This window comes from Capsicum annuum, chromosome 1, assembly GCF_002878395.1.
Source record: "Capsicum annuum cultivar UCD-10X-F1 chromosome 1, UCD10Xv1.1, whole genome shotgun sequence".
NCBI lineage: Eukaryota > Viridiplantae > Streptophyta > Magnoliopsida > Solanales > Solanaceae > Capsicum > Capsicum annuum.
This window is the reverse complement of record NC_061111.1, coordinates 7,372,861-7,387,663: the sequence shown is the minus strand read 5'-3', so window position 1 is coordinate 7,387,663 and position 14,803 is coordinate 7,372,861. Positions and strand designations below refer to the sequence as shown.

The following is a 14,803-nucleotide window of genomic DNA, read 5'->3' as shown; positions in this document are numbered from 1 at the left end:
TATATATATATATAAATATATAAAAAAATCCTCCTCTTCTTCACCCCCCCCCCCCCCAACAGTCCCCCCCCCCCCCCCCACTTCTCCTTAGCCAACACCCTCACCCCACTTATCCTCCAATTATGAAAGTTACCACCCCCACCTTTAATTTATCCTCCTTTGACCTCTTAGATCAATAAAAAAAAATGAAATTGAATTTGGAAATTAAACAATCTACATGGTTTGGATGTTTGGTTGTTGATTTTAGAAATTTTGGTGTTGATTTGATAGAATTTTTCAGGCGGGTTGAGTTTTTTTATCACTATTTTATGATATTTTTCGATGATGGTAATTAAATTTTTCAAGTGGGTTGAGTTTTTCGACGAATTTTCGCCGAAAAACCTGACAGGTGTGGTTGTGTGGGGGTGGACGGAGGTGGATGGGGGTATGTTTAGGTGTGGGAGTGTAGGGGTGGATGTGTGCAGGTGAGGGTAGACGGGAGGGGGAGGGGATGGGGGTGGTTATGAAAAAGATGAAAAATGAGGGGTGGGGTATTTTTTTTAATTTAAAATATTTTATATATTTTAAAATACGTATATATATATATATATATAAATAATATTTATATATATTTTATATAGATATATATAAAAATATTTTAAAAATACTTTATTTACGTGGCGATGATCTGACGCTGACCTGTCAGCGAGTGTGATGCACTCTCCCTCATGAGAGTGATATTATATATTAAGGGGGAAAATTAATTCACTATAAAGATGTTAAGGGGGGTAAATAATTATTCGTAAAGTTTAAGTTCTAAACTAAGGTTGATCTTTATTGATTTGATATTTTCTTTAAATAGTTGATCTTTATTGATTTCATATTTTTCTTAAGAAAATATTTATTATCGGTTTATTTTATCAAATTAGTATTAAGTATTAATTTGTTTAGTCATTTAATGATGGGAATGATATTAAAAAATCACAATAAAATTATTTTAATTTCATAGATGAAATAATTAAGTTGAAATAAATATTTTTAAAAATAAGGTCAGCTATTTTAAAATCGAGGAAGTACAAAATACTAGTGTATTCATTTAGTAGACCCTTATTGACTTGATACACACTTATGAAATCTTCAATTATGGGTGTAATTTACTAAATTGACCTTATTAATGATATTTTTAAATTCTAAATTTAACTATTATTACTTTCTATAATTATTTAATGTTAAAGATACAATGAAAAATATATATATAAAAAATATTTTTAATTTCATAAATGAGACAGTTAAAAACCCATTGTATCCCAACATTTGTATATTAGCAACAAAACAGAAAAACAATATGCACTTATGGGGATTGAAAATTTCTTTTTGTTTTAATGTGATTTTTTGGTTCTCCTATGATGTCTGATATTCGTATTTGAGACTCGATTAATTTGAATCGCACATTGCAAGATTTATTTTGAGTGTAGTACTCCCAACAGGATTTTTTCTACATTCAGAGTTTAAACTCGAGATCTTTAATTAAAGATGAAATAGTGTCATCACTACACCACAATCCATATTGATGTTTTAATGTGATTTAGTTTAGTCAAATCATATCATATGCATATTTATCATTTCAATTTAATAAATGCGACCGTACGATGAGAAATCAAGCAGCACCCAATTTACCGTGTGCGCTCTGTTTGGCAAATGCAATACCAAAACCACGGCTGCCTCTTCCTTAAATAACAAGCCAATCAACCTATTTTTATTAACATAAATAAATAATCTCCTTCTGTGTTTTTTTACTTGATGTGATGAATTGGTGATCCTCCTTTCTTCATAGCAGGTGCTTGAGGGTGAAAAAAGAAGTTTGTTTTAGAAGTTTGCAATACAGGTATGCGACTCTTTCACTACTTTATTGATGCCACAGTATCGCAACAGTAAATCAATCTAATACGAGAGAAATAGTTAATTCACACAATTGATCATCTGCCCAGTTGCGCTGTCGCGGCCTTTGGCCCCAAGGGCATCCACTTATAATCAGTTCTTAAATTTCTATGATGATGGATATTAAACTAGTACAAATATACAGTATATATTTTTAGTTATATACCACACCTTCCTCCAGTCTCATTATTTGAAGTGTGTTACTAATATTTAGATTGTTTTTACTTTGGTACGATTTTTCGAAGTATAGTCATATAACTAGGCAAGGATTATTTTAGATTATAAATTTTAAAAATCTTTCTTTTTTTTTTAGACTTTTTGTCAAGTCGAACCGTGTCCATAAATTGAAATGGGGAATATCAACTTTTTTCGAGTTATCAAAATTTGAAAAGAAGTACATGATCGAGTTCACATACAACAACAACATATCCATTGCCACAAAGTGGGTTCTAGAGGGTGAATTAAACGCAGTCCATACCATTAACTTAGATAAAGTAGAGGGGCTGTTTTCGATAGACTACAGCTCAAATGACAGTATAACCAACAAACAAACAGAAAATATAAAAGCATACAACAAAAATGGAATAACATACTGCTAGATAATAATGAAAACAAGGCATCCACAAGGTAATACTATAAACCCTCTATTCGAAATCGAAGACAACACCCATGATCAAGCAACTATAGGGCGTGTAGATGCAAACAAAAGCACTCTTACGTACTATTACGGACGAACTCCTATCCACTAACCCTCTACCCTAATCTACGTTCTTCACGCCTTCCTAGGACCATATTTTTTCCATAAGCTGTAACTGTTCCATATGATATCTAATTACCTCGCTCCGTATCAATTTTACATATATAAAAAAAAATACTACACACAGTATGATTTTGACCTTTTTACTTTCACAATTCACATGAATTGGACTCGAACCACTTCTCTTAACTGGAATAGAGGAAATATTAATACACATTAAAGTCAAATCCAATATTTGTCAGCAGTTAAATAAACTGTTTAATTTGCAAATATCCAATACAGTTTTCTTATAAGGTTAGGTAAGCACAGAAGTAGCAGCGTTGGATTACGCTCCCTTCGTTCACACTTTAGCCATCAAATAAATAATTGCACAACTTTTTAAAATAAACTAATTGAAAGTATATAAAAAAAAATTAGTCGGTACACTAAAGCTCATGCAATAATACATATGATTCAAAAAAGGATCGATAACTTAATTCTTATATGTCTATTATTATCTGGTAAAAAACTTTTTTTGAATTACTCTTTTCGTTTCGTTTTAGTTGACCTTTCTTGACTATTTAATAGAGGTTTATTTTATTAAAATAATTCTATTAATTATGCATTAAAAATATTAATTTTAATATTTACACTTTACTAGTCATTTAATGATAGAGATAGTATTGACAAAATACAATAAACGTCTCTTGATTCTAAAATTTGAACAACAAAAATGAAATAAATACTTTTAGCAAAGAGATCAACAAATAAAAAACAGAGAGAGTAAATGTGAAAAAAAAATTAATTAATTCTTTCTTGATTTTGTAAGATAATCAATTAATAATGAGACAACTTCTTTTAGTAAAATTATCAATTAATATGAGATGATGGGGAGTAATTAATGTTTTCTGATTATGAGGAAGTATTAAATTGCTTCCTCTATCTCAAATTTTTTAATTTGATTTTTTATTTTACTTGTCTTTTTTCATTAATTAAGAAGAGACAATTTTTTTCATATTTTATCCTTTGCACTAATTACTTTTACTTGAAATTAAAATATAAACATCATTTAATAGGAGCACTGTGATAAATTAGACATGTTATTATTATTTTTTTTAATTAATGTGTATCTTAATTTGGAACGAATAATTTAAAATGGAGGGAGTATTTCTTAATATATGTTAGTTCCAGAAGCTGGTAGAATCAGCTTTTCAAATCTTCTAGAAGGATCACAGAAGCATTTGGCATTATTTATTCTAGCATCTTAGGGTCGTTTGGTTTGAAAATAAGTTATATGGTGATTAGTTATATTGGGATAAATTATGATGGAATAAATTATACTGAAATTATTTTTTATTGAGTGTTTAGTTTGTTGTATTCAAAGTAATATATATGATATAATTTCTAGGAATAAATTAATTGATTACTAAAATATCCTCCATTTTATTTAACTTTATATATATATATTGAACTTTAAATATTCGTTCTTAAAAATTTTTATTATTTTTTAAAGAAATTAAAATATATAAATAAACATAATTTATATATTTTACAATCATTTTAAACAGTAAACTGTTCAAAATTTATTTATTTATGAATATATTATATGTTAATTAAATGTAATTTATGTGTGTGTGAGAATATATTACGTTATATATTATGTTATATCTAATTAAATTATATATAATTAAACATAATTAACATAATTAAACATAATATATTATAATTAAATATATTAACATAATATACATAGAATTAAACATAATTAACGTATATATATTCATAATATATTCATAATATTATACGTTATATATTACGTAATTACGTTATATATTAGGTAATATATTATATTCATAATTAATGAATATATTATACATTAATTAAACAAAATTTATGAATATATAATTTATATATATTTATGAATATATTATACGTTATTCATAATATATTATATTGTTCATAATATATATTATACGTTCAAAACATAATTATTATACATTTTACCAGTTTACGTTAATTATTATTATATATATATATAATTTATTTATGAATATATTATACATTAATTAAACATAATTTATTATTTATGAATATATATATATATATATATATATATATATATGTGTGTGTGTGTGTGTGTGTGAGAGAGAGAAAATGAAAATAGTAGAGTTTGTCGTTTTTTTTGTCCTTTCATACATTTATCCCAAAGATATATTATGATGGGATTGTTATCCCATCAATTGAATGGATAACTTATCTCAAAATTATTTATTAGTTTCGAAATAAATTATTTCAAATATTATCAACCAAACATGTAATAAAAATTTTTATCCCGAAATTATTTATTTCAACACCTCAAACCAAACGAGCCCTTAGAGTATTAGCGTCTTTTCACCATCACATACCGAAATTTCGATTTCTTTTCCTATTACAACTAGTTCTCCTATTGTGACCATTAATAGTACGTGTGATCAAAGGTTATCCCATATCCTTTATTACCAATAATGCCCTTATATCATTACCTTAAGTTGACCATGCCACAAGGGTAAAATCGTCATTACATCCAATCCTACCGTCATAAGGAATGGACCTTTTGCCCCCACAACTGTCTATATATACATTCACCCCTCTTATTCAATTGCTTATATTTAACTCTTTTTCTCAATTCTATTTTGATATTTGTGATTGTGATTTTGATTTTGATCAGAAAAAAAATGAGTTGTGAAGGCAACAAGTTGAACGGCGAAACGAGTTTCCAGCCGTCGGAGCCATCTCCGTGCTCAAACGGCTGTGGATTCTTCGGCACGGCGGCAACGATGGGACTTTGTTCCAAGTGTTACAGAGATTTCAAGATAAAAGAAGATCATGCGGCGATGTTGAAAGTAGCGATGGCCGATGTATCGAAGGACAAACTTATTATAACTAGACCGCAAGTTGCGTCGGCGTCAGCGTCAGCGGAGCCGGTTGTTGAGGCGGCGGTGGAGGAGCCGGCGGTGGCGAATAGGTGTTTCACATGTAGAAAGAAGGTAGGAGTAGTGGGATTTAAGTGCAGATGTGGTTGTACCTTTTGTGGGGCCCATAGATACCCAGAGCAACATGGTTGTACCTTTGATTTTAAAGCAAAGGGGAAAGAAGATATAGCTAAGGCTAATCCTGTAATTAAGGCTGATAAAATTGATAGGTTTTGAACTGTTACAAGCTTTGTTTTCCCTTTTTTTTGTTGGGGTTTTTTAGAAGTTTGTGGAGAACAGGCTGGATGGGAGATTAGGTGGTTTTGGTTTTTATCATTTATTATGAATGTAATATATTTTTGCTTTAGTAGTTATATGCTTTTGATTCCAATTGCTCAATGATTGGTTGTTTCAAATAATTATTTTATTGTGTATTTTATCTTATTAAAGAGGACAACACAATAATAAAAGAGAATAAACAGATTTACTCATAATAATAATAAAATATAGATTTGAATTTTAGTTTAAATTTCTATAACTTTTTTTTCTCTATTCAATGTGCATTGCATGGTTTAGCCTGAGCCCACACAGGGTAGAACTCCAAACTAGGTTTTCATTCTTGGTTTGGTTTGGTATTAAAAAAATTAAAATCAACCCGAATTCAAATCGAACTAACGTAATACATATATAATTTTAATTTTTTATACGTAAAAAAATATTACTTATTATCTTCTTTTTAATTATTTTTATTATTTTTTTATATTTAGAAAATAGATATATATTTTTGCACCTTTAGTTATAGTATTTTTTTATTAATAACAAATTAATACATATATCTATATTTATATCTATAATTTATATCTATAATATATTAAAAGTGTGATGGTCTTAGAAATGTTGTTTGAATTTTTTGAATGTTGTTTGAACTTTTTGCGCTTTAGATAAAATCATGTTTTCACTATTTTTTTTTAATTTTTAAAAGTTAATAATTAATTAATATATATTTATGGTAAAACCTTTTCTTATTAGAAGTCGTTAGAATTAATGACAACTAGTATTTATAAAACAACTAAATTTGATTTTAATAAAATTTGAAAAATCTAAAAACAAATTTAAAAGCCTTAGAATAAGAAAATTTTAATAAATATTAAATTTTAAAAAGTTTTAAATACATAATAAGAAATGTCTTTTTATTATTTTATCAAATTCTTATTTAACTATTTTTACTAAAAAAACACGTCCCACCTCAAAAAGAAAAAAAAAGTAGTGTCAGATTGTTGTTAGCATACGACCTAATTTCTTTCTTTTAAGTATGATTTTTTATTTAATTAGGAGTCCTTAATTTTCTTTTCTTTTAAGTTTCATTTGTCTTGATTTTCTATAATAATTAGTTTTTTATGAAAAAAGTTTTTCAAATTAGATTAGATTTCTTCCAGTTTCATCAACTCTTTCTTAAAAGGAAAAAAATCGTACATCTATATATTGAGCTTTTTTTTTTAATAAATAATAGAATAACATTCATAATTTAATTGTTAAAGAGTATGTTCAAGAGAAAATTAGTTTTATGTTCTTTAATATTAGTTTTTAATTTGTAGGTCAACAATATTAAATATTATGTATCTTTTATTAACGTCTTTTTATCGTATAATTTAATTGTAATTTTAATTGTTGGCTTTCGCATGATGTGCAGGTAAAGAAAAATTATGTGAGTGTGTGGTTGAGACTTCGTGCCGATTACGAGAGGATTTAAAGGTGTGTTTTTTAAAAAAAGAATTATTTCTCATTCATATTAGCACGATTTATGTTATTAAGGCATTGATTAGAAGTACACGTTATACACTTTGATTCGATTTTATCAAATTCAATTCAATTCTTTAATTTACAATTTTAAAAAGTAGATATCGAACACCGAATCGAACTATTTCAATTTGGTTTGTTTTCTTTCAACTTCATTTTTATTTGATTCGGTATTCAGAAATATTTGAACTTTTTATCTTTCGTTAAAAATGTCTGCTTTAGACAAAATTATTTCTTCAATGTTTAAGAATTGAAAAATTATTAAATATTTTAATAAAACATATGTTATGTTTGCGCTATTTTATTAAAGTGTGAAGGATCTTTGAAAAGTGATTTAAATTTTTTGCTCTTCATTAAAATTCTTTGCAATAGACAAAATCATCTAATTTTAAATAATCAAATGTTATACGTGCGAGACACGTTGGGTTTAACTAATTAATATAAAAAACTAAAACCCTTTAATTGCTTTACTTTTTACATTTTACTTTCTAAGTTTTCAGAGAGTTCTCATTATTTTCTCATCTTACTTTTCTCACTCGTCAAGTTGTGATTTAGGTTTGTTTCTCTTCTTTCTCTTTTTATGGAATTATGTTATAATTAATTACTTTATGGAGTTAATTTTTTAATAAGTTGTCTAATTCTTCATTTTTTTGTGTGCTCACATTTTATGTGAAGGAAACTTTCAGACAAGCTACTGTGACTAGTGACTTAAAAATTGAACTAGTTAGGTATCTACATAATATTACTTTGAGAGATAGTAGTTTAGACGTCTAAGTAATTTGTCAACTTAATTTTTATTGGAACTACTCTATGACCATCTTTTTTTTATTTTTTTAGTGAAAACATTTAATTTTTTTCTTCAATCACATTATAATTGTAAAAAAACCGAGAAAACCGAAAAAATAAAAAAAAATCCGACTAAAACCGAAATAAAAAAATCGATTGCATATTGGTTTGATTTGGTTTATAGATTTAGAAAACCGACATTATTGGTTTGGTTATATTTTAATAAAAAATCAAACCAACCCGATCTATGTACACCCTTACTCCCAACATGGATCTCGCGTTGTAGGGTCTATTTGGAGATAGATCGGGTTCATTCGAAGTAGCACGTTGTAGGCTTATTGGGGGTAGCACTCTCAACATGGGTCGCGGTTGTAGGGACCGATATGGATCACGGTTGTAGGGGCCGATTTGGAAGGAGTGCTGGGGTAGCACGTTGTAGGGTCCATTTGGAGAGGGCTGAGGTAGCACGTTGTAGTGTCCGTTTGGTGGGGGTTAGGGTAGCACGTTGTAGGGTCTATTTGGAGGTAGTGCGAGCTCATTCGTGGTAACGCTCCCAACATGAATTGCGGATGTTGTATGGTCGATTCGGAGGTAGTGCGGGGGCTCATTCAGGGGTAGTGCGGGTGTTGTAGGGCCCGATTCGAAGGTAGTGTGGCTCATTCGAGGTAGCACGTTGTAGGACTCATTTGAGGTTAGTGTGGGCCCATTTGGGGTAGCGCTGAATGAGTAGCACTCCCAACAGAATTTTCTCCCTAGACAAGTCGAGTAACACTTCCAACATAATTTTCTTCATAGGCAAGACTCGCAACAAAATTAGGCAAGAATTCGAACAAAACTTTCTCAATAAGTAAGTCTCAGAATAGAATTTTCTCCATAAGCAAGTCTTCCAATAAAATTTTCTCCACAAGTAAGTCTCGAATTTGAATAGAATTTTTTTTCAGATCTCGAATTTAAAACCTCTAATTATGGGTGAAGAAATGTCACGTTTGTTCATTAAATATATCACATAAAAATATCTTTATACAAACGATTTTGTAAAAACGAATCCAATACAAACAATTAGTACTATAAAGGAGCCCGTTACTGCTCTATCTTCTCTCTGTTTTGTTCCTATTGAACAGAAGATGTTCGACAAAATGCCATAGAAGGAGGCGCAAATAGCTACTATCAATGGCAATGCTTTCAACAGTTAGAAGAAGCATTGTTTTCTCAATCCCATTAGCCAAACACTCATTATCCTCTTCTTCTTCCTTTCCATTGTCTTCTTCTCCGCCACCACGATCCTCAGATGAAAATTTAGTCTCAGCCACCGTAACAATCCTCAAACATCATCGTTCAAAATCACGATGGTCCGAGATTCTTTCTCTTGCTCCTCCCAATTCCTCCTGCTTCACTCCCTCCCATGTCTCTCAAATCATTCTTCAACTACGCAACACACCTCATCTCGCTCTCCGTTTCTTCAACTTCACCATCCACCACTCCATTTGCTCTCACTCTCTTTCTTCCTACGCCACCATCATTCACATACTCTCCCGTTCCCGCCTCAAGTCTCAATCCCTACAGTTAATTAAATCCGCCATTCGTAAATTCCCGGATTCAGCTAACCCAAGCCCAAACCCACCCCGGATTTTTGAAATCTTGGTGAAGACTTATAGGACTTGTGATTCGGCTCCCTTTGTGTTTGATTTGTTAATTAAAGCTTATTTGGATTCTAAAAAGATCGATCTTTCTGTTCAGATTGTGAGAATTTTGGCTTCCAAGAATATTTTTCCACATGTTGTTGTATGCAATTCTTTGATTGAGTTGATTGCAAAAAGTCGAGGTCCTTTTGCTGCTTATGATATGTATAAGGAAATCTTTAATGGCAAGGAGGTAAAGGGTGTGATGGAGAATGCTTATACGTTTGACATTCTTATGCTTGCTTTTCATAGAGAAGGGGTGGTGGAGAAGGTTGAGGATGTTTGGAAGGAAATGATGGCAAAAAATTGTTCTCCAAATGTGTATAGTTGTAGCGTTTTGATGGCCGCGTATTGTGAGGATGAAAGGATGGAGAATGCCATGAAAGTTTGGGAGGATATGGGTGACAAAGGTTTGATGCATGATATTGTAGCTTATAATACCATAATTGGGGGTTTTTGTAAAGTTGGAGAGGTTGATAGAGCTGAGGAGTTTTACAGGGATATGGTCTTCAATGGGGTGGAATGTACGTGTGTTACTCTTGAGCATCTCATAAATGGACATTGTATGAGCGGAAAGGTTGATGCTGCGTTAGTCTTGTATAAGGATATGTGTCGGAAGGGCTTCAACCCAGAGAGTTCAACAATAGGTGTACTGGCTGAGGTGATCTGTGACAAAAGTGGAGTTTTTGAGGCCTTGGAATTCGTGAGAGCTGTAATAAAGAAACACGATGTTGCACCAAGGAAGACAACGTATGAACTTCTGATACGGAGGTTGTGTATGGAGGGGTGGATGGAGGAAGCTCTGAAACTTCAGGTGGAAATGGTGGGGAAGGGATACGCACCAAATTTTGAAATATATAGTTCTTTCATTGATGGGTACGTCAAGCAAAGAGATGACATAAAGGCTGAAGCTTTAAGGAATGAAATGCTGAGTAAGATACCATGTAAGGACAGCTAGAAGTTTGTATGAGATGCAAAGTTTTGACAAATACTTAAATCGCGACTTCTGGCTATGCGGTTAGGAAAAGACAAGGCGATGTTGCCAAAGAGCAAGTTTGTTAATAAATCAAAGCAAGGAATTCTCTCGAGGGCGTCATGATTGATCTGATATGAGCACTACATTCTTGCTGAAACACTTCTCTCCCATACCGTTGGGGATCTTATGATGATTTTTGCTACTCTTCAACTAGATAATGAATTCAAGAAGAGTACCTTCATGATGATGGTACTTCTCTAAGGACATTGAAATGGTCTATGAATATGAGCACTACCTATCTTCTCGAGGAGTTCTCCCCACAGGTCAGGCTCTTAAGACTATTCATTTTAGACTCTTTCCTGCAGTGTTCCAGTATAACTGTTCTTTTTTTCCATCTCTCGAATTAGAGATTAATGTTAAATCCTAAAATCTGCTTTAGGTTTCACCTCTTCAATTACACTGACGCTTTATTACCTATTGTCCGCTTCCAATTTGTGGAAAACTATAGAAAGTAACCTGCTTTTCCCAGAACCACTTAGATACTTTGATACCATCATCTGCGTTAGATAGCTGAATAAGTGTAATGTAACACCTATACTTATTTCATGGAAGATCAATGCTAAAAATCAGTTACATGAGCTGGCCTAATGTGAAAAATGAGTTTGAAATACTTCACCTTTCACAATTAAGGGTAGAGGAGTATATTTTTACGCACACCACTATTCTCTGAAAAGTGGAACTAAAAGTATGTTTTGGCTTTTATGGATGATGACCAGGACCATGAGAAGATTGACACTCAAGCGCAAAGCTTCATGAGCAGAACTTAAATAAGCTTTAACGTTTAAATTGGTTGTGCAGGTATAATATTAAACGTGCACCTGTATTTTAAGTTGCCCGTGGTATTGCCAATTTTGCAAAGTGTGAATCAAGAGCATACACTCAAGGTTAGTAGTATATACGCTTGCCTTTTATCTTCCCCTTTTCTCCAGCCTCACTTCCTGCACCACCAATGAAACTCCAGAATAGATTTCACTGTGCTGTTAGCAATATTGTAATCAGTATATGATAGTTTTTGCACTAGTCTCCGCATATACACCGTTGGGCTGGTGTATTGCATGTTCTGGTGAAGAGAGAAATCTCACTACTTTAGTTGAGTGGCATTGCCAATGATCTTACTATGACAGGAAGCAAGACAGGAAAGTCCCTCCTTATTGAAGATGGAATCCTTCCATGGATTGTACGGAATGCTAACAATGAAGCGTCGCCAATAAGGCGCCGTCATATTGAGCTGGCACTCTGTCATCTAGCACAACATGGTAAATAGTGGTTCTGATTTAGCTTTTCCCATTTTGCTTGAACTGTGGATAACTGTGTCATGAATGTTTAGAACTGCTAATTACAGAAATAAATGCTAAGGATATGATCAAGGGAGGTGCCTTGTGGGAGCTCGTTCGTATATCCAGAGATTGTTCACGAGATGACATAAGGACTCTAGCACACCGCACGCTAACCTCCAGCTCAAGTTTCCAGGCGGAGTTGAAACGCCTGAGGATAGAGTATGGTTGATTGTTGAACATTCACAAAGTGTCATTGAGACAAGATGGTTTCAGATATGGATATATATATATTAACAATTTTTTTTTTTACTTTTTGTAGGAAATGATTTTTTTTCCGTTTTAATTCTATATAACTCATGGGTAGATGTTAGAATTTTTAGCTATAATGTAAAAGTATATTTGTTGCAAACACTTCATGTCATAGCCATGCATTTCATTATTGCTCGAGACAAAGCTATTGAAATAGCTACAAAATTTAAGCTTGTCTGGCAAACAAATTGAATAGTTTGATACAATACAATATTTTTGTAGCTGCATCTATGAAGATAGCTACAATCTTATTTGTCGTGTCAAAAAAAAAATTATTTGCTATAAATATTTTTTCATGGCATAAATGTTTTATCAGCACAACTACTACACAAATTCTGTAGCAATAAGTATTAGTTCTTAGTTTGAGACCATGTAAAGTTTGTAGTTAAGTTTTAGTTGCACTCCCTCTTGCTATGAATAATGCAACTGAAAAAAAAAAAGTTGTGGCTAGAATGTTTTGCCATGAATTTTTTTTCATATTTAGCCACACCATATCTAATACTCCATCTCATTTTATGTGACACATTTTTTTTTTTTTTTGTATGTTTGAAAAAGAATGTCTCTTTACTATAATTTTAAAAAAATCTAACTTTAAAATCCTTTTTACTTACGACCAGACAAATATTCCAGGATCATTTCAGGTTATAAGTTTTAAAAAGTTTATTTTTAAGCATTGTTTCAAGTTTAAGGAATGTCATGTGAAATAAAATAAAAGGAGGGAGGAGTTATGTATACACAATATTGTAGTGGCATCACGTGGGGCAGGGTCAATATGTGGCAAAATCGATGGAAATTATTTGTAATGACTCTCCAAATGAGTGGAATTGAACTTTGAAGCCCCTTACCCATGAACAAATTACCTTCGAAATCAAAAATTAAAATTTGTTAAACTTGGATGAATGAGCCACTAAACCCTTCTGCTAGTCTAATTAGCCAAACTTGAGCAAGTGAGATGAAAAATTTCAGACTACTCACCTCGAAGTCATTCTTGTGAACTATTTTTTTTTGTCTCATAGTATTTAATATGTTTATCAAAAAATTATCTCAAAATAATTGACATATTTAAAGAATTAAGAGATAATTGACACTTTTTTCCAACTTTCTCTTAATAATTTCATGGAAGTAATTAACTTCAAAAGATAATGACAATAATTCATGTGGGTTTAATATGATTATATTAGTCAATTTGCATTCTTTTTTAACCTCCTAAGGTGCTTAATTTTTTTTTCTGGAGATCTCAGAGAAATATCTTACCTACATGTAAGAGCCTTTTCAGGAAGAAATGTGTTGCTAGTTCAATTTGTCCACGATGTTTGCAGGCACCAAAGACTGTGAAACATTGCTTGATAGAATGTCATTTCGCAAAGCAATGTTGGATTCAATCAAATTTTGGCTGGCACGATTTAACATGAGACTTTGTGGAATGGTTTGAGGAACAAAGAAAAAGAAACCTGAAAATGAAAGTGGAGGAAGCAGTCATGATTTTGTGGAGCTTATGGGAAACTAGAAACAATCTATGTTGCTGCCATTTCATATCGTGCGAAGAAAGTGTTGGAGGAATGGAGGAATGCCAATTTGGGGGACGAGATGTGTGTTGCTGCCGTGCATAATATGAATACGAAATGAGAATTACCTCCTATTGACACAATCAAATGTAATACCGATGCCTCTTACAATATCCATACAGGTTTGGCAGAGGTAGACATGGTGCTACGTAATCACTTGGATCAATTTATTGTTGGAAAAACTATGTTCCTTGATCGTGTTGCTAGCCCTTTATTGGCCGAGATCATAGGGGTAAGTGAGGCTCTCACTTGGTTAAAGGAGCGATTCAGTACAACGAAGTTGATCGTGGAAACTGATAATCTACTTATGAAGCAAGCTGTGGAAGAAAATTTGGTAAATTACTCTTATCTTGATTCAAGTCTTTGATTGTAAACTCTTTTCAAAGAGTTGTCATCTTTTTCCTTGTCGTCTGTTAAGAAATCAATGAATTAGGTTGCTCATTGTCTTGCTAGAGCATCTGCTTCTGTGTTTGATTCGATGGAGTGGGATACTAATCCTCCGTCTCTGATTACTGATGTACTTGAGTTTGATTTGAATAATACATGATGAAAAACTTATTTTTAAAAAAAAAAAGTGCATAAAATGCGAACATGCTATTAATATGAGACGAAGAAAGTAGTTAACGAATCATTGGCAAGTTGTAAGTGATCCAATAACAGATGAATGAGCCACTAGACCCTTCTCCTAGTCTTACCAAACTTGGGTTTTCTTCCAGCCATGAAAGAAACAGTTCAACATTAAAAGGTACT

The 14,803-nt window shown here is 31.8% G+C and overlaps 2 protein-coding genes across 2 annotated transcripts; both read left to right on the top strand.

Annotated features, from left to right (window-relative positions):
* Positions 1 to 1,720: 1,720 nt before the first annotated feature.
* LOC107866804 (zinc finger A20 and AN1 domain-containing stress-associated protein 7) lies at positions 1,721 to 6,003 on the top strand. The gene is made up of 2 exons (XM_016712803.2): positions 1,721 to 1,864; positions 5,361 to 6,003. The coding sequence occupies exon 2, from the start codon at positions 5,368 to 5,370 to the stop codon at positions 5,839 to 5,841; it is 474 nt and encodes a 157-aa protein (XP_016568289.1). The 5' UTR covers positions 1,721 to 1,864; positions 5,361 to 5,367; the 3' UTR covers positions 5,842 to 6,003.
* A 3,188-nt stretch (positions 6,004 to 9,191) lies between these two features.
* On the top strand, positions 9,192 to 12,158 carry LOC107866813 (pentatricopeptide repeat-containing protein At2g15980). Its single transcript, XM_016712813.2, has 3 exons — positions 9,192 to 11,165; positions 11,701 to 11,786; positions 12,027 to 12,158. Exon 1 carries the CDS (start codon positions 9,358 to 9,360, stop codon positions 10,822 to 10,824), a length of 1,467 nt encoding a protein of 488 aa, XP_016568299.2. The 5' UTR covers positions 9,192 to 9,357; the 3' UTR covers positions 10,825 to 11,165; positions 11,701 to 11,786; positions 12,027 to 12,158.
* Positions 12,159 to 14,803: the final 2,645 nt, after the last annotated feature.

Bases quoted from the DNA above. Each gene is read 5' to 3' on its own strand.
- LOC107866804 (XM_016712803.2), top strand. From the start codon at position 5,368: ATGAGTTGTGAAGGCAACAAGTTGAACGGCGAAACGAGTTTCCAGCCG.
- LOC107866813 (XM_016712813.2), top strand. From the start codon at position 9,358: ATGGCAATGCTTTCAACAGTTAGAAGAAGCATTGTTTTCTCAATCCCA.